Source organism: Balaenoptera acutorostrata, chromosome 13 (genome assembly GCF_949987535.1).
Source record: "Balaenoptera acutorostrata chromosome 13, mBalAcu1.1, whole genome shotgun sequence".
NCBI classification, from domain to species: domain Eukaryota; kingdom Metazoa; phylum Chordata; class Mammalia; order Artiodactyla; family Balaenopteridae; genus Balaenoptera; species Balaenoptera acutorostrata.
The window spans coordinates 28378803-28399270 of NC_080076.1; the positions used below are offsets into that span (position 1 = coordinate 28378803).

Genomic DNA, 20468 nt, shown 5'->3' on the forward strand with positions numbered 1-20468 from the left:
TGCCAAACTGTTTTCCAAAATGACTGTACCATATTACCATCCTACCATTAGTGTATGAGGGTTCCAATTTGTCCACATCCTCACCAACACTTGTCATTATCTGTCTCTTTTATTCTATCCATCTTAGTGGGTATGAGATGGTGTCTCACTGAGTTTTTGATTTTTATTTCCCTGATAATTAATGATGTCAAGCATCTTTTCATGTGCTTATTAGGCATTCATATATATCTACACTGGAGAAATGTCTATTCAAATCCCTTACCCATTTTTAATTGGGTTATTTGTCTTTTATTATTGAGTTGTGAGTTTTTATAGATTCTGGATACAAGTCCCTTATCAGACATATCATTTGCAAATATTTCCCCACATTCTGTAGATTGCCTACTCACTTTTTTTTTTTCCTACTCACTTTCTTAATGGTGTCCTTTGAAACACAGAAGTTTTCAATTTTCATAAAGTCCAATTTCACTATTTTTTTCTTTTGTTGCTTGTGCTTTTGGCTTCATATCTAAGAATCCTTTGTCATATCCAAGATCGTGACTTGTCTCTAACTTTTCTTCTAAGAGTTTTATAGTTTTAGCTCATATTGAAGGTTTTGATTCATTTTGAGTTAGTTTCTATATACAGTGTAAGCTAAGGGTCCAACTTTATTTTTTGCATTTGGACATCTAATTGTCCCAGCACCATAAGACTATTCTTTCCCCATTGGATGATTTTGGCTTATCACTATGAAATGTACAACTTTACCTCCTATTCTAACATCTATTTTGATATTACTGTAAACTTCTAGTTACTGTTTACATTATATATATTTTCCATGATTTTACTTTTAATCTACCTGTATCTTTATATTTAAAGTGGGTTGCTTGGGGACAGCATTTAACTGAGTCTTGATTTTTTTATTCAAGCTGACAATCTCTGCTTCTTAATTGGAGTATTTAAATCATTTGCAGTTAATGCAATTATTGATATGGTTGTATGTAAATCTACCATCTTGTTTTCTATTTGTCTCATCTTTTCCTTTTTTTTCATTTCCTGTCTTCTTTTGGACTGAGCATTTTTTATGATTCCATGCTAACTCCACAATTGATGTATTAGCTATACCTCTTTGTTTTCATTTTATAGCTATTGTTGTAGGGCAGGAGTTGGCAAATACTGTCTGTGAGCCAAATCTGGCTTGCCTCTGTCTTTATTTATTTATTTATTTATTTATTTATTTATTTAGGCTGCACCGGGTCTTATTTGCGGCATGTAGACTTCTTAGTTGTGGCAAGCAGACTCTTAGTTGTGGCATGCATGCAGGATCTAGTTCGCCAACCAGGGATCAAACCCAGGCCCCCTGCATTGGCATGGAGCCTTACCTATTGGACCACCAGAGAAGTCCCGCTTTTTTGATTCTTATATTGTACACTTTTTGCTCTCCTTTTTCTTTGAACGTAAGTTTCAAAAGCTACCTTTATCAACTAACTACTGCAGCTAACAACCAGCCCCAAACTTAAAATAAGCTTCAAACAACAATCATTTCTTATTTCTCATGATTCTAAGGGTTGACTCTGTTAGCTTCTAGCCTGGGTCAGTGTGGTTGATCTCTGCAGTCTACTAGTGGCTCAAGTGGGGCTGGACAGTATAAGAAGGACTCATTCACATATTTGGCAGTTGGCAGCCTGTTTGGTCTTGGGGTGGGAACAGGGCTCAGCTGGAATTACTTGTCTCAGCTCATCCTCCAATAGTCCAGGCTTCTTCACATGGTAGTCTCAGAATTCTAGAGCAGTAAGAGACGGCAAGCTCCAATGCAAAACCATTTTTGTTTTGTTTTTTAATTTATTTTATTTATTTGGCTGCATCGGGTCTTAGTTGTGGTGCACAGGCTCTTTGTTGTGGTGTGTGGGCTCCTCTCTAGTTGTGGCGCACAGGCTTAACTGCTCTACGGCATGTGGGATCTTAGTTCCCCGACCAGGAATCAAATCCGCATCCCCTGAATTGGAAGGTGGTTCTTAAACACCGGACTACCAGGGAAGTCCCACACAACCAGTTTTTAATCCTCTGTTTTTCTCATATGTGCTAGATATAGACTCCACCTCTCAATGGGAGAAGTAGCAAGGTCACAATACGAAGGGTGAGTGCACAGGGATGGGAAGAATTATGGTGGTTATTTCCACAGTCAACCTACCAAGTTACCTTACCAAAAGCACTGCAATTAAGTTAAAAGACAAACGACAAACTTGGAAAATATTTACAATTCAAATATAGCTAACACACCAGGAGCTGTCTTAAAAAGTTAAGAAAAAGATCAAACCACCATACTTAAATGCCTAAAGGAAATGGACAGTCTCTAAAAAAGGAAATACAAATGTCTTTAGCCACATATTTGAGGAAAAGGAGAGGAGGGACATTTTTAAGGTCAATTAGATAATCTTTAAAAAACTAATTGCTTCTTGATCCCATGGTACAAAATTTTTTGAAGTCCAAAAAGCTACATAGTGAAAAATCTCTCTTCTTCTCTACACTACATTTGTCATGGTTTGATTTTATTTATGAAAGATTTTGCCATACAGGAAGTTTTAGTATTTCAAAATTTTCAAACATTTCAATCGTTTTTTTATGGCTCCTGGATTTGTCATAAGTTTCTGACTCTGTGATTATTTAAAAATCAAAACATTAAAACTCCTCCATGATTTCTTTTACTAACTTTTTTTTTTAATATTTAAATCTTTGATCCCTTGAAATTACCCTGATATAAGGGGTGAAGTACAGATCTAGCACCATGTGTTGAATTATCTATCTCTCTACTGCTGATTTAAAAGGTCATCTTTTTCATAAACCAAATTCCTGCATATATTAACATTTGGACGTAGGCAGGTAAGCTGATCGGGGGTGTGGGAGAAACATAACTGAAGTTGCAGAACCTTTCCCTTTCACTTAGCTGACCTAGTGAGCAACTGCAGGACAACAGTCACAGTGTTCACCTAAGAGAACTACTGAAGGACATTTAACCACCAACAACATAGAAAACCAACGTTTTTTCATATGAAAACTATGTATTTGAGCATAAAAATTTAATACACAATCAGAAACGACTATTCTATCAATAATGACATTATTATCTCATCTAAGAACACAGAAATTAAGTTATAAGGAATGCCATGAGGAAATAATTCTTTAAAGTCCTATTCATTTTACTTTGTTAAGAAAGATGAAATTTATTTGGCTCTGGTCACAGTTCCATCATGTTTACTTTCTTTGTAAGTTCAGCTTCAACAGTATCCTAAAGGAAGAAAGAAACACCATAAATATTATAAATAAGGACATAAAGAAGGTGCTCTAACTTCTATTGTTATTTAAAATAAGGGAAGCAAAAAGGAAAAACACTGAAACAGAAACTTTTTAAAATACCATTACAAAATATTAAATATTCTTTGAGATATTCCCCTTGCTTTTATAACTCCCCACTTCCCACACCCCAAAAGTTTTCAGACTCCTGATGCTATTAAACATTAAAAGGTGGGGGGGAACCTTTAGAGAGGTGAATGACTGCAGTGATACTTGAACAGATTTTTCTGACCTTTACTCCTTAAGCAACATACTTCTGCAATGTCTCTCACATCACTCTTTTCCAATCTCATTGCCACTGTTCTCATTACTTCTCATCTGGCCTAAACAGGCCAACTAGTTTCTGCAATTTTCTTTTTCCCTCCTCCAATCCACCCTATACACTGATTCCAGAAAAATCTTCTTAAACAACTGGCCTGATCAAAAAGCATAACCATTATCATATTTCTCTTTAGCTTAAAAAACAAGGTAACACAGAGCAACTTTCAGGGGTCCCCTACAGCCTCCAAGAACAACCTTCTTTATATTTAAGGTCCTTCATCTCATAAACCAATTGACCTTCTTCAGCTCTATCTTCCACTGCATACTCCTAAGCAGCTGGACTGCTTCACTTGCCAAAGCTTGGAAAAGTCCTCCATTTTTCAGCTCTTATGCTTTTGTTAATTCCTTCTGCCTAGAATATTCTATGTCTCTCAACCCTCCTTTTCCATCCAGGAAAATCTATATAAAATTTTAAAAGACCACTATGTATTTTTTATGAAAAAAAAAGATACGTATATGCCAAAAAAGTATTAAAAGATGCATGGTAATGATACACAGCAAGTCTGGGACTGTGGCTCACCTCTGAGCAGAAAGGAAAGAAGGAGGAGGAAGGGAGCTTTAGCTATGCCAGCATTTATTTTTTAAAAATCGGAAGGAAAAAATGGAACTACTTACCAATTCTCGCTTTGCTTCTTCAATTTTCACCTGAGCAAGAGATGGATTCTTTTAAAGGAAAATAAAATAAGGAAAGGTTATGTTGCCTCAGCTAGGATGCAAGGGGAAAAAGAATATAACAATCCTTTTCAAAAGGCAAAAAACATTGTAGAAAGTATATCCAAGGTACATACAATACTAAAATTCAGCACAGACTTTATTTATTTTTTAAATATTTATTTATTTGGCTGAACCGGGTCTTAGTTGTGGCATGTGGGATCTTTAGCTGCAGAATGCGAACTCTTAGTTGCGGCTTGTGGGATCTAGTTCTCTGACCAGGGGTCGAACCCGGGCCCCCTGCATTAGGAGCACAGAGTCTTAGCCACTGGACCACCAGGGAAGTCCCTCAGCATAGATTTTAAATCCTTAAACATGGACCCAGTATTTTCATGATCATTTAGTGCCCTTGGGGAAAGGTGGAAAAGAGGAACTTTTTTTTTTTTTTTTTTAGTTATAAAAATAATTACCGGCATTAAATCTAAATAGGACTCCAATTTTTTCTTCAAAGGTATAGTCTGTCGTTTTAGTTCTGCCAATTTCTGGGGGTGAAAAAAACACAGAGTAATAGAAATATTCACAATGCAACTAAACCCTGTCTATTTCTGAAATAAAACATGACAAAGCATTAACATTAGGATAGTTTAAATAATGTATCAAATAAAGAGCTTCAAAGATAAATGGATAACAAATGGAAACAATCCTTAGAAGATGCTAAAATAGGAAACTTATACTCCCATTTATTAAGAATAAGATTTAAGTATGCTGCCTAGGAATACAAAATAATGTAATTAAGAGGAATCAGAACATCAGGGAATAATTAAGAGTCTCAAATACATACTTATGAATTGCCAATTTTAAATTCCAAAAATCAAACTACAAAAAAATCTAAAGAAAAAAAGTAAAACAAAAACCCTCCATTTCTCCCTCTTCCCATGAAAATAGATAAAACCCTTATACAATCTAAAACCCCAGAATTGCATTCTACAGGGGTATGGGACCTGCGTTTTACTGAAAGAGAAGAAAGAGGAGGACCTAGGTGGTTAGCACATAGTCCCTCAGTACATTCATTCAATAAATAAATCAATAACATATAACTGACTCCAGCAAAGAGTTTCTAGCATATAGTAATAAATAAAGGAAACCAAACAAATGGAAGAATATATATAGATAAACAAGTAATAAAGATATAAATACTGGTGAACATAAAGTACAGCGGTAAAGGAAAATAAATCAGGTCAATAGTGAATAAAGCTCTATAAAAAGAAACAAATGAAAAAGCAGATCGTGCACTAACATTTTAAAGAAAGTTAAATTGGGTTAAAGTAAGCGTACCTCTGAAAGTGCTACCAGTGACTGATGAGACAGAGAAGCATCCATTCCTCTGGCTGAAAGTCGCTCCTACAATTACAAAAAAGGGAGTTCAGTTTAAAAAATTATTTTACAAGTGACCCTCATGAAATATTTTCAATATATAACACAGCAAAGAGAAGCTATAAATCATAGATGAAGGACTACACCTGCTCCTAAGCACTTTTATGTTGCATGCGAGTCATTTCAGACAGAGATTTGTGACAAGATGGGTGCAGTGCTTAAGAGCCTGAGCTTCGCGGCCTGGCAGCCTGCATTTGAATTGGGATCTGCTGTTAAGTAGCTGTGTAACCTTGGGCAAGTTACCCACCTTCTCTGCAGTTCCCTGGTCATAAAAAGGGAATAACAATACTGCCTAGTTCTGAGGATGAAAGTTGAAAATAAGTCTGAAGAGAGCTAAATATATTCAGTCCTTCATACAAACCTCTGCAGCTCTAATTCCAGACCTGAACTCCTCTGACTTGGCTTTTAGGAAGTCCATGTTCTGAAGACGACTGTCAACTTTGGCCCTTTCCATAGACAGATGCAACTCTGCCTTCTTGAGATCCCTTTAAAAAATGAAGTTGAGAACATTTTCTTCTCAGTGAAATTATTATAAAAAGGAAGCTCTACTACTTTTTCGATCCAACTCTGGATTAGTCAAGAGTATCAAGAGGAGATAACACACTTGCTGGATTTTCTACCATAAATTTTATATCCCAGACTGGCTACCATGCATTCTTCTAGGTCATCTTTCCCTCCATGTTGCCATCTGGGATTTTTCTCAAGGACTACTAAATAATTTTAAGATTATTCTATGCCAATTATACTTGGAGAAAGTAGATCTGCTGCTCAGAAAAGTGACTTAGGGGCTTCCCTGGTGGCGCAGTGGTTGAGAATCTGCCTGCCAATGCAGGGGACACGGGTTCGAGCCCTGGTCTGGGAAGATCCCACATGCCGCGGAGCAACTAGGCCCGTGAGCCACAACTACTGAGCCTGCGCATCTGGAGCCTGTGCCCCGCAACAAGAGAGGCCGCAATAGTGAAAGGACCGCGCACCGCGATGAAGAGTGGCCCCCACTTGCCACAACTAGAGAAAGCCCTCGCATGAAACGAAGACCCAACACAGCCAAAAATAAATAAATAAATAAATAAATAATCCTTCCCTCTACTTTAAAAAAAAAAAAAGTGACTTAACAGATCCTAAAGTCAATTTGAATTATGGAGGTCCCAAAGGCCTCTCTCCTAAATGTGACATGACACAGTGTTTTGCATATACATAGTCAATATTTGTTGGATAAATTTACACACCAGTAAATTACTTGTGCATACACATACTCCTGATCCACAGCATCTAATCTCTGGGGCTATAGAGACCTAAAGAAGGTCCAAAGCATCAAGAGGGATACCAGAGTTCTAGTAAGAAAGGGCAACAAAATATAACATGACTTTAAGTTGCACCATAGTTTATAAGTAAAAAAAAAAAAAATTCACATACATTTTGAAAATTATAAACAGGTTATTTGTAAAACAGAGAGAAAAAAGAAACTGTATAAAGTAAAAGGTAAAAATATGTACTCAACCACTCCTACCTTCACCCAAGTCATTTTCTACTTAAAAAAACATTTTATCTTCCCATTTCCTAATGTGTTGTTTTAAATCATATCTATCGCCAAAACTAATGTCCCGTTACTGCCTTTATAATAAAAATTGTCACCACTTCCAACTCAATTACTTACTCTTGTAGACATTTTTCTAATACTAAAGTTGCAGTTAGATTTTTCTCAAGTTTTGCCAATTCAAGCTTGATTTCTTCGTTTTTGGATTTGGTGCAAAAAAGATCAGAGGTCAAATCATTCACTGCAGGGATAAAACTAAAAGAAGAATCTAGTCACGTAAATGGACATTAAGGACAATAATTACAATTATTCCTCATTTCTAAAAATGATTTTATTTCTATGTGGATTCTTCTTTAACCATGCTGTTTCATACCTCTATACTATTTTACACGCGGTTCTTACTGTCTGGAATAACCTTCTTCAGCTGGCAAATTTCCATTTGTCCTTCAAAACTCAAATAAGATTTACTCCCATTCTGGAATTCACTACTCCTTTCTCTGTGCTTCCTAGCTACAGCTTGTACATTACTGTAGTGTTGCAGCTGTCATACTATGTTATAATTTTACATGTCCATCTCCTTTAATTTACCATGAGCAGAGACTGTACTTGCTGGCATTCATTATTCTATTCATTTCTGCTTCCCCAGTGGCTATATGTATAGCTATACATATATATATATATATATATATATATATATATATATATATATATATATATATATACACACATACACATATATATATTTACACATATATATAGGGAGGGAGGAAGGGAGAGGGAGAGAGGTAGTTACATAAAGAGTTATATATATTATATGCCTAGGATACAATTAGTATTTGGTGTCTGCTGAATTGATTAATTCAAGTCTAGATTTCTGCTGCCATACGGCCTACATGATCTTATATCTAAAACTCTACTGTTTAAGTGTGTGTATATGTGTGTATATATATATATATATATATATATATTTATATATATATTTATATATTTATAGATATTCCAAGCTCTTATATTAGCAGTTAAGCAGAATGGCCATACAATTCTCTGATTATAAGTTGTAGTGGTAGTCCTGGCTAAGATGCAGCCAACAGTGATAGTCCTATGGACTTTTGAGTCAGACCGGGTTTGAATCCCAACTCTGCCATTTACTAGCTCAGAGAAATTATTTAACCCACCTCTCCTGAGCCTAAGTTTCCTCTTAAGGTTGTTAGAAGGATAATGTCGTTATATAGGTGAAATGCCTGTCACAAAGAATTGAAGGTCTTTAACCTACTCTATCCAATAGGGTAGGGACATGACCAAAAATCACTACTCTACGCTCAACCAGATGATTTAGCCTACTGCTCTTTTTACTGTTTATAGGGAATGATGTGATACCTAAACCCTTTTCAAATATACATGAGAACCAGCCTTCACAAACCTAATCCTGAAAGAAGAAAACACTAAAATTTAACCAATACCAAGTTTATCTGAAGTAATTATACATACTCACTAGCAATGATAAGGAGGTAACTAAATTCAGTATTTCTGCATACACTGCTAATTTCCTATACAGAATTACCCTGAGAAACAAAAGCTCTTTAGGTCAAGACCTCACAGTGTATATGACTGCAGAAATTAAAATTGTCACAAGAATTACCTAGCTAGTGAGGTATCCTTTGTTTCAAGGGCCACAGCACTGTCAACCAAAGCATTCAGATACCTGGAACCAGTGCTAGAGAGATTGGCAGGGGAAAAATTCACACTCTCCAGGAGAAGGTCTTGAAGATGCTTGGCTGAAAAGATATAAGAGTTTTATGGTGACTAAGATCTTTGTTTTGCTTTAATTTTTGACAGCTTTACTGCAGCCTTTCACATAACATAATCCACTCACCTAAAGTATTTTAGAACATTTTCATCACCCCAAAAAGAAATCCCACACTCCTCAGTCATTATTTTCCAGCTACCCAACCCATGAAGCCCTAGCAACCACTAACCTACATTTTGTCTCTATTCATTTGCCTAATTTGGACATTTCATATAAATGGTATCACATAATATGTGATCCTCTGTGACTGGCTTCTTTCACTTAGCATAATGACTTCAAGGTTCATCCGTTCTGTAGCAGGTATCAGTCAGTACTTCATCCCTTTTTATGGAAGAATAATATTCCATTGTATAGATTTACCATATTTTATTTATCCATTCATCCATTGATGAACATTTGGATTGCTCCCACATTTTGGCTATTATGAATAATGTTGCTATAAACATTCACGTATGGGTTTTTACATAAACGTATGTTTCCATTTCTCTTGGGTATATAACTAGGAGTGGAACTGCTGGTCATATGGTAACTCTATGTTTAACTATTTGAAGAATTGCTAGACTGTTTTCCAAAGCTACTGATTTTTACATTCCTGCCAGAAATGTATGAAGGTTCCAATTTCTCCACATTGTCATCTTCACCAACAGCTGTATTATTTATTTATTTTGCACAGTGATCATTCATAAAACTGAATAATGATCAATAAAATGATAATCCAAGACTTTGTCTTTTTGATTATAGCCATCCTTGTAGGTGTGAAGTGGAATGTGGTTTTGATTTGCATTTCCCTGATGGCTAATGATGCTGTGCTTGCTGGCCATTTGTATATCTTCTTGGGAGAAATGTATATTCATATCCCTTAACCTTTTTTTTGGCCGCAGCTTGTGAGATCCTAGTTCCTTGACCAGGGATAGAACCTGGGCCCCTGCAGTGGAAGCGTGGGGTCCTAATCACTGGACTGCCAGGGAATTCCCTCCCTTATCCATTTTTAACTGGGTTGTCTCTTTATTATTCAGTTGTAAGAATTCTTCATTTATTGTAGATATAAGTCCCTTATCAGATATACAATTTGCAAATATTTTCTCCCACTCTGTGGGCTGTCTTTTCATCTACTTGATGGTGTCCTTTGAGGACAAAAGTTTTTAATTCTGATGATGTCCAATTTACCTACTTTTCTTTTGTTGCTTGTGTTTTTGGTATCATAGCTAAGAAACCATTGCCAAATCCAAAGTCATGAAGATGTGCACAGATGTTGTCTTCTGAGTTTTAGATTCAGCTCTTACTTTTAGGTTTTTCATTCATTTTTAGTTAATTCTTATATATGTTATGAGGCAGGGTCCAATTTCATTCTTATACATGTGGATATCCACCTATCCCAGCACTGTTCACTGAAAAGGCTATTCTTTCCTCCATTAAATTGTCTTGTCATCTTTGCCAAAAATCAAACCACCAGGAGTCTGACTTCCAACATAACAGTGTGAGGAGCTCTGCTCACCTACACTCCAGTGAAACTGGTGAAAATTGTAAAAAAAACCTAAAAAGCAAAACAAAAAAAACCCCAAAACACAACCATTTAAAGCTTCTGGAAATGCTCCTAAGGACAAACAGCAAATGAAGAAACATCTGTTCAAGAAAATCTATTAAAATTCAGCAAGGGGGCTTCCCCAGTGGCACAGTGGTTAAGAATCCGCCTGCCAATGCAGGGGACATGCGTTTGAGCCCTGGTCTGGGAAGATCCCACATGCCACGGAGCAACTAAGCCTGTGCGCCACAACTACTGAGCCTGCACTCTAGAGCCTGCGAGCCACAACTACTGAGCCCGCGTGCCTAGAGCCCGTGCTCTGCAACAAGAGAAGCCACCACAATGAGAAGCCCGTGCACTGCAACGAAGACTAGCCCCCGCTCACAGCAATTAGAGAAAGCCCGTGAGCAGCAACAAAGACCCAACACAGCCAAAAATAAATAAATAAATAAATAAATACATTTATTAAAAAAAGAAGACAAGGAGAAAATCTTGAAAACAGCAAAAGGAAAATGACATATACTAGGAAACCTCAGTAAGATTAACAGTCAACTTCTTGACAGAAACAACGGAGACCAAAAGGCAACAGGATAACATGTTCAAAGTGCTCAAAGAGCAAACTGTCAAGCAAGAATCCTACACGTAGCAAAGCTTTCTTTCAAAAATAAATGCAAAATAAAGACTCCCAGATAGACAAAAACTGAGAGAATTTCATTGTCACCAGACCCAACTTATAAGAAATATTAAAGGAAGTTCTGCAGGCTTAAAGAAAGTGACCCCAAACAGTAATTCAAATGCGCACAAAAAGCAATGAATTATCAGTAAAGGTACATGCAGAATTATAAAGAGCATAAATGTATTTTTTTCTTCGTTTTTCTCTTAACTGACTTAAAAAGCAACTGGATAAAATAATATTTATATAAGGTATTGCTGGGTTATAGAAATGTAATATATATGTTAAAAACAGCAAAGGATGTGGTGGTAGTAAAGGTGTAAAGGGCTAAGGAAATGACTACAGATGGTTAAGTAATAATATAACAGTATACTGTTGAGTCCATATTATTAGATGTAATATGTGTAACAATAATACCACAAAAGGGGGGAAAAGAGGAACAGAACTACATAGGAGCAACATTTCTCTATCTCACTGGAATTAAGCTAGTACAAATATGAAGCTGAGCTGATACGATTTATTTGCAAACCTCAGAGCAACACTAAAAAGAACTGAAAAAAAAGAAGTAAAAAATCACTGAAGAAATTTAAATGTTACATTAGAAAATATTTACTTAATGCAAAAGAATGCGATAAAGGAAAAATAGCGAAACAAAAAAAGATGTAATATATAGAAAATGAAAAGTAAATTGGCAGATATAAATACAACTATATCAATAATAACATTAAATGAGAATGAATTATACAATCCAACCCAAAGGCAGAGATTATAAGACTGAAAAAAACAACAGGATCCAACTACATGCTGTCTACAGGAGACATACTTCAGATTCAAAGATACAAATTCAGGCATAACTCAGAGATACTGGGGTTCCAGAACACCGCAATAAAGCAAATATTGCAATAGAGAGAGTCATGTGAATTTTTTGGTTCCCCAGGACATATAAAAGTTATGTTTATATTATACTGTAGTCTATTAAGTGTGCAATAGCATTATGTCTAAAAAAACAATGTACAAACCTTAATTTAAAAATACCTTATTGCTAAAAAATGATAACCACATCTGAGTCTTCAGTAAGTCATAATTTTTTTGCTGGTGGAGGGTCTTGCCTCGATGTTGATGGCTGCTGACTGATCAAGGTGATGGTTGCTGAAGGCTGGGCAATTCTGTGCAAATTCTTAAAATAGGACAACAGAGTTCGCCACATTGACTGACTTTTCCTTTCACAGATGATTTCCCTGTAGCATGCAATGCTGTTTGACAGCATTCTACCCAAGAACTTCTTTCAAAACTGGAGTCAATCCTCTGAAACCCTGCCACTGCTTTAATCAAGTAAGTTATGTAATATACTAAATCTTTTGTTGTCATTTCAACGATCTTCACAGCATCTACACCAGAGTAGATTCCTTCTCAAGAAACCACTTTCTTTGCTCATCCATCAGAAGCGACTCCTCATCCGTGAAAGTCTTATCATGAGATGGCAGCAATTCAGTCACATCTTTAGGCTGCACTTCTAAGTCTAGTTCTCTTGCTATAGCCACCACACCTGCAGTTACTTCCTCCACTGGAGTCTTGAACCCCTCAAAGTCATCCATGAGGGCTGGAATCAACTTCTTCCAAACTCCTGCTAATGCTGATATTTTCACCTCTTCCCATGAATCACGAATGTTTTCAGTGGCCTCTAGAATGGTGAATTCTTTCCAGAGGTTTTCAATTTACTTTGCCCAGATCCATTAGAGGAATCACTATCTATGCCAGCTATAGCCTTATGAAATGTATTTATTAAAGAATGACTTGAAAGTGGAAATGACTCACTGGAGTAGCACTTTTAATATCCTTCAAGAACTCTTCTTTTGTATTCACAACTTGGCTAACTGTCTGGCATAAGAGCCCTAGCTTTCAGCCTGTCTTGGTTTCCAACATACCTTCCTCACTAAGCTTCATCATTTCTAGCCTTTGATTTAAAGTGAGAGGCATGTGACTTCCTTTCACCTGAACACTTAGAGGCCATTGTAGGGTTATTAATAGGACTATTTTCAATTTGTTATGTTTCAGGGAATATGGAGGCCCAAGGAGAGGGAGAGAGAAATGGAAAAGTCTGAAATATTGTGAGAATTACCAAAATGTAAGAGATACGAAATGAGCAAATGCTACTGGAAAAATGATAGATTTGCTCAACACAGGGTTGCTACAAAACTTCAATTTGTAAAAAAAGACCCCACAATATCTGTGAAGTGCAATAGAGCAAAGTGCAATGAAAATAAAGGATGGAAAAAGATATATAATGCGAACAGCAACCACAAGAAAGCTGAAGTGGCTATATTAATATCAGATAAAATAGACTTTTTAACAAAAAATGTTACTAGAGATAAACAGGGACAATTTATAATGATAATACCATCACATAATACAAAGTATTCCCCCATTACAATGGAATGAAAGTAGAAATTAGAAAGAAATTTGGGAAACTCATAAATATGTGGAATTAAACAACATACTCCCAATAACCAATGGGTCAAAAAGAAATCAAATCCTTTGAGGTGAATGAAAATGAAGACATAACATACCAAAACTTAGGGGATGCACCTAAACCAGTGCTTAGATGGAAATTTATGCCTGTAAATTCCTATGTTAAAAAAGAAGAAAGATCTCAAATCAATAGCCTAAGCTTAAAACATTTAAAAAAGAAGAGCAGACTAAACCTAAAGCAAGCCAAAGGAAAGAAATAATAAAGAACAGAGTGAAAATTAATAAAATAGATTAAAAAAGAAGAAAAAAATCATTAAAACCAAAGGCTAGTTCTTTGAAAAGATCAACATAATTGAAAAACCTTCACCTAGATTTAAAAAAAAAATTTTTTTTTGTATTGGAATATAGTTGATTAACAATGTTGTGTTAGTTTCAGGTATACAGCAAAGTGATTCAGTTATACATATATAGTACCTATTCTTTTTCAAATTCTTTTCCCATTTAGGTTATTACAGAATATTGAGCAGAGGGACTTCCCTGATGGCACAGTGGTTAAGACTCCACGCTCCCAATGAGGGGGCCCGGGTTCGATCCCTGATTGGGGAACTAGATCCCACGTGCATGCCGCAACTAAGAGTTTGCATGCCACAACTAAGGAGTTGGCAAGTCGCAACTAAGAAGCCCACCTGCTGCAGCTAAGACTCAACATGACCAAATAAATAAATAAATATTAAAAAAATTAAAACAATAGCAATAAAATAAACTATAAAGCACACCACTATGAATATCAGGTGACTGTCATTTCCTTAAAAAAAAAATATATTGAGCAGAGTTTCCTGTGCTATAACCTTCACCTAGATTGACTAAGAAGAAAAAAGACTCAAATTACTAGCATCAGAAGACAGTACATTCCACTGATCTACCTACTTAATAAAAAGGATTATAAAGGAGTACTATGAACAACTGTACCCAGAAATTTAGACAACTTAGATGAAATGGACAAATTCCAAAAAGGACACTTACTACTGCATCTAATTCAAGAACAAATAGATAATCTAATAGACCTACAGTAAGCAAAGAGACTGAATTAGTCATCAAAATCTACCCATAAAGAAAAGCTCAGGTCCAGATGGCTTTACCACTGAGTTCTATAGATTACATAAAGAATTAATACCAATTCTTCATCAACTATTCCAAAAAATAGAAAGGAGGGAATACTTCTCAACTGTTTCTGTGAGGCCAATATTATCCTGACACTAAAACCAGAAAAAGACATATTAAAAGGAAAGAAAACTACGGACCACTATCTCTTATAAATATGGATGCAAAAGTTCTCAACAAAATACTAGCAATTGAATCCAGCAACCTATTAAAAAATTATACACCATGAGGACATGGATTTATCTTATGGATAAATGTTGGATTAACATCTGAAAGCCAATTCATGTAACACATCATATCGACAAAATAAAAAACTAAAGTCATATGATCATCTCAATAGACAGAAAAAGCATCTGACAAAATCCAGCACCCTTTCATGATAAGGACACTCAACAAAGTAGGAACAGAAAGAAACTTCCTCAACCGGAAAAAGGGCATCTACAAAAAACCCACAACTCACATTGCGCTCAATAGTAAAGACTAGATGCTTTCCCTCTAAGATGAGGAACAAGATAAGGATGTCTACTCTAATAGATGTCTACATCTATTCAACATTTTATTGGAGGTTCTAGCTAGGGAAATTTCTTTTAATTTTCCTCCTCAACTGAAGAATTGGCAGCATAAAGAATGAATGGTTTCAATAGTTTCATCTGTATTTGTCACGATTAAAAAGGCTTCATACAAAACTTTTACATCCTTTCCCAATTCCTGAAAATATTTCCAAAATGTTCCAGTCTTACGTGCTGCAAAGAACTGTACTGTGCAGAAATAAAAACTGCATCTAAGAAATCTTTTGCTCGAAAGTCATTCAAGTCCTGGGGGCTATACAGTATCACTACTCAAAATTTAGAATTAGAAACTCTGGAAGCAGGAGTTCCTTAACAGTGTGTATGAATCTATATTTGTTACAAGGTTCCATAAATTTTCTGTTCTCTGCTTGACAGCTTCGCTGTCTAAAAGGAGGAAAAACTTAGAAAAGAGGAGTAAAAATTAAAGTACATGGCGGGGTACTTCCCTGGTGACGCAGTGGTTAAGAATCCACCTGCCAATGCAGGGGACACGGGTTCAATCCCTGGTCCAGGAAGGTCCCACATGCCGCGGAGCAACTAAGCCCATGAGCCACAACTACTGAAGCCCACGTTCCTAGAGCCCGTACTCCACAACAATAGAAGCCACCGCAATGAGAGGCCCATACACCGCAACGAAGAGTAGCCCCTGCTCGCCGCAACTAGAGAAAGCCCGCGCTCAGCAACAGAGAACCAACACAGCCAAAAATAAAAAAATTTTTTTAAAATAAATAAAATAATAAAAATAAATAACCTTAATATCTGAAAAAAAAAGAAAAAATAAAGTACATGGGGGGTTGGACTTCCCTGGTGGCACAGTGGTTAAGAATCCGCCCGCCAATGCAGGGGACACAGGTTTGAGCCCTGGCCCAGGAAGATCAACGTACCGCGGAGCAACTAAGCCCGTGTGCCACAACTACTGAGCCTGCGCTCAGAGCCGCTTGTTGCTCCGCAACAAGAGAAGCCACAGCAATGAGAAGCCCACACACTGCAACGAAGAATAGCCCCCGCTCGATGCAACTAGAGAAAGTCTACCCTCAGCAACGAAGACCCAACGCAGCCAAAAATAAAGAAATTAATTAATTAATTTAAAAAAATAATAAAGTACATGGGGACTTCCCTAGTGGTCCAGTGGGTAAGAATCTGCGCTCCCAATGCAGGGGGCCCGGGTTCAATCCCTGAGCAAGGAACTAGATCCCACATGTGTGTGACAACTAAGAGTATGTCGCAACTAAGAAGTCCGCATTCCGCAACTAAGAGCCCACATGCCACAACTAAGACCCGGCGCAGCCTAAATAAATAAATAAATAAATAAATAAATAAATATTAAAAAAAAAAAAAAAGTACATGATGTGTAGAGTTAAGATATCAATGGTGGCAGGGCTCTTCTGGATACTTTAGTATAGAAAATTGTGTCAAAATTTTGTATATATTACTAGAAACATTTGCTACTTAATATATGCCACCCTAAAAAGTACTCAAGGACAGCCGTGAATAATCTTACTTTTAAAATCATTCGAATTTTCATTACATAATAGTATAGACAAAAAGAAAGTTCTTGCAAAATAAGATTTTTCTGGACTCAAAGCCCCTTTCTCCATACTGTATTTTAATAACTACTAAAATAAAATCATTTAAAATTTAAACAAGTTTAAAGGCATACGGGAGAGTATGACTACACAGGAGCAGCACAGGGGAGGTGTTTGGGGGTGACAGAACTGTTCTGCATCTTAGCCGTGGGGGTGGTTCTCAGAATCCATGTGTGTTAAAACAGTATACCAAACAAAAAGTCATTTTACGGCATACTAATTTTTTAAAAAGAAAACTGGAAAAATGCACATATGCAATAGATTTACAATATAAATTGCTCTACATTCAAAACAACATATGTAACATATGCCATACACCTGCTTAAGTGTAGGCAAACGTAGATCTCACTTCTTTCCTCTTTTGTATATTCCCAATCTTTATTTTTGTGGTTTGTGTTATAAAGACAATGGATGTGTTGAATACACTTTTTTAAACTACATATGCACAGCAGAAAATTCTCATGCAGTCCCATGAATACATGGCAACAGAGTGACGTGTTCAAGTCACAGTTCATGGCTGCCACCTCAGGTGTCATGATGGCTCATTATAACTAAAGCATGGAGACTGGAAAGAGACCAAAAGATATGTAAGTGAAAAACCACAGGTATCGTATATGTCAGGCTAATAAGTTTAGACTCATCTTTTAGGGGTTACTGTTTCACCATCAGAGTATCAATAAAATATATACTATAATGAAATTTATGATTAAGTTACTATAACAACACAGTGTAAGACAAGTCTGGGTAAAATAAAGAAGCAAAACTGACAAGCAGTTTACACTAAATCAATCTTGTATACTTTAGCGTTAAACAATTTGGTTACCTCTAGTTATTATCTCACTCAAAACTCTGGAATTAATCTCACCTTCTGATTCATATTCCCTTGCTTTCTGTTTCAAGTCCTCTATTACCAGGTAGACATCCCTGTCCCGGACCCTGTTGCGTTCTGAAAGGTGATGCAAAATCTGCGTTGTCCGCGGATTCACCTCATATTGTGGAATGGGATGATCTCCAAATATTTTTTTCAACCAGGCAGCAACCTAACCATTACAAGGGATACAAATTTTATAAGCCTTGTTTTTTGCAATAGCACGAAGAAAATATGGCCAAGAAGTGATCAGTAGCAAACGAAATGCTTTCCATGAATATTCTGGCATCCTAATTTGTCTTTAGGGAGAGAGATACCAGATGTCAGGAAATAAAAAGTGAGCAAGCACAATAAATAAAACTACCAGAAAACAATCTATCCTTTCCCAAAGCTACGAAAGCAGTATAGGCTAATATTTTGCATCACTCGAATAACTTTAAAGCTCAATATGCAGGTGCTAAGGCATTATTACAGTTGCAAAGTCTGAAAAAAGAGTTGTCCTCAACACACCACAAGACCCGCAATGCCAGGAAACTCCTAGAGCTGGGATGCGAGACACTGAAGCAGGTCTAGTGTGAAAATTCTGGTAGAAGCAGCAGTGAACGGCGAGGCTTGGCTGGAAGTTGACTTTGGGTTCAGAAGTCCCCCTCCAGTCTCCAGGGGGAGGTTTCGCACCAGGAGGCTCTCCTCAACCCCTCTCCAAGCCCGAATCCCGGCAGGGAAGGCCGGGAAGGAAGGGAAACTCCCTTTCCAAGGGTGGAGGTGGGGGTGGGGGGCGATAGTCTAAGGGGGGTGGGGCGGGGAGGCTCACAGATCTTGAAGGCGGGACTAAATACGGAACAGCAGAGGAACAAAGTAAAAGTGGTGCGCCTAGGAGATCCGCCGACAGGGCGAGTGTATCAAAGACGCGGTTTCCGGGATGCCGCAAAGCCCCGCTCCCGCCCCATCACCTGCGCCTCTTTCTCCTCCTGCGCTTCCATAGCCGCCACTCCCGCCACTTCTCGAGCAGCTCCTCGCGGGAGAAGCGCCCTGCTTGCTCTGACGACCCCGCCCACACACCGTTGGGCCCGCCCCCTTTGGTGCCCGGGATTTCTGGGAGTTGTAGTTTTTCCTGGGACTCCAGGCGCTGAGAGCTTGGACTAGGCTGGTCCAAGGCTTCAGCACGGCAAGGTTCTCCTCCGTTACCACCTCGCAGCTCTCTGCGCTCTCCATGGTATCACCTCCAGGACGAGAACTAAAGCTGCCTAGAACCAGGCTTTATTTTCTTTCTAAATGTGCTGGAGACTTTTAAAACGGTTTACGGTATACAACTGCTGGCACTGGCACTGCCACTCAGGCATTTTTGCATTCATTTCTTGCGTTTCCTAAAGTTCTCTCCTTCCATCACTCTGTAGTTAACGCCATGAGAGGTTCTTTATATTTCTACGGGAATGTATAGTTTTCTCTGTTTTCCTATTTTTGTTTCATTCTCACAGGAATCCTGTAAAATAGATGGACACGCATTATTTTACCTATTTTCACATGAAAACCACACACTCAGAGTATATGACTTGACCAAGATGAGGTGGTAGAGCTGGAATCTGACCACAGTGTTCTGACTCCTATTGGGTGTTTCAGCCTCCTCAGGTTATACCACGCTGCTGTCCACAACCTCCTGTAGTATATTGTTACATTAGGAAAGGTAAACCATGTACTCAACTTTCTGTGATATGTGGTTTAACATCAAATTGTGGATCACTTAGCACCAAATATCTTTTTCCTAAGTCATATGCCTATTTTAAATGATTAAACTTTTAAACGAAATTTAACTAACTAGCCAGCACCATACTGTATGGCTTTCTTATTCTTTTTTTGTTTGTTTTGGTTAAATACGTATCTGCTCATTAACTAAATTCCAGATAAGTGGGGGAAAAGTTATCTTTTTTCCCTTTGTCCACTTTCATCACTACAAGTTTTACAAAATATTCCTGAACTTTGTTTTTACAAACCAAAATTTTACCTGTTCCTACACCTAATTTCCAGGAGAACTGTCATATGTACACATGGCTCATCTTGAAAAGAAAGTAGAATATTAGAGAAAGGGATTGCTGGCCATATAATATTTGCAAGCTGTTTTAGGAGATGACTGTTATAACCCATATTCATATGCCCCACCCAAATTAAGGTTTTGTGTAAACTAGGACTTGGTGGATGAAGCTGAAAGATCCTTCTCAGTACAGCCTCAAGTGAAGGCAACGTTAATAGTCTCTACTATCACAAAACACCCAACATCCCCCCACCCCCGCCAAATTCTCTACATATCACAAAAATCTCAATATCACCAAAAAATCGGTAGGAGGAACAAAAGTCCCGCCCTGATTTCATTGGGTTGGTATAGAAAGTTATTTTCATCATTTCCATTTTACTTCAAATGAAAAAATAAAATCCCTACTGTCATGAAACTAGTTGCTTGTACAGGAAAAATTGAGCCATAGCCCAATCTCGAATGAGACTTGATTCTGGACCATTCTTCTCAGGATTGGCAACCACTCTATTTGAATTTG

General features: G+C 37.3%; 1 protein-coding gene across 1 annotated transcript; it reads right to left on the reverse strand.

The window, feature by feature from the left end:
- Window positions 1-1525: 1525 nt before the first annotated feature.
- HAUS1 (HAUS augmin like complex subunit 1) lies at window positions 1526-18970 on the reverse strand. The gene is made up of 9 exons (XM_007197188.2): window positions 18876-18970; window positions 17923-18097; window positions 8910-9045; window positions 7391-7525; window positions 6098-6221; window positions 5638-5703; window positions 4773-4844; window positions 4267-4314; window positions 1526-3265 (listed from the first exon to the last, which is right to left on the reverse strand). The coding sequence occupies exons 1-9, from the start codon at window positions 18903-18905 to the stop codon at window positions 3215-3217; spliced, it is 837 nt and encodes a 278-aa protein (XP_007197250.1). The 5' UTR covers window positions 18906-18970; the 3' UTR covers window positions 1526-3214.
- Window positions 18971-20468: the final 1498 nt, after the last annotated feature.

Coding starts and splice junctions, on each gene's coding strand:
- HAUS1 (XM_007197188.2), bottom strand. CDS start 18,905: ATGGAAGCGCAGGAGGAGAAAGAGGCGCAG. Junction 7,526..8,909: donor AAGGATACCTCACTAGCTAG/GTAATTCTTGTG, acceptor TTCTTCTTTTAG/TTTTATCCCTGCAGTGAATG. Junction 4,845..5,637: donor CACTGGTAGCACTTTCAGAG/GTACGCTTACTT, acceptor TTTCACCCCCAG/AAATTGGCAGAACTAAAACG.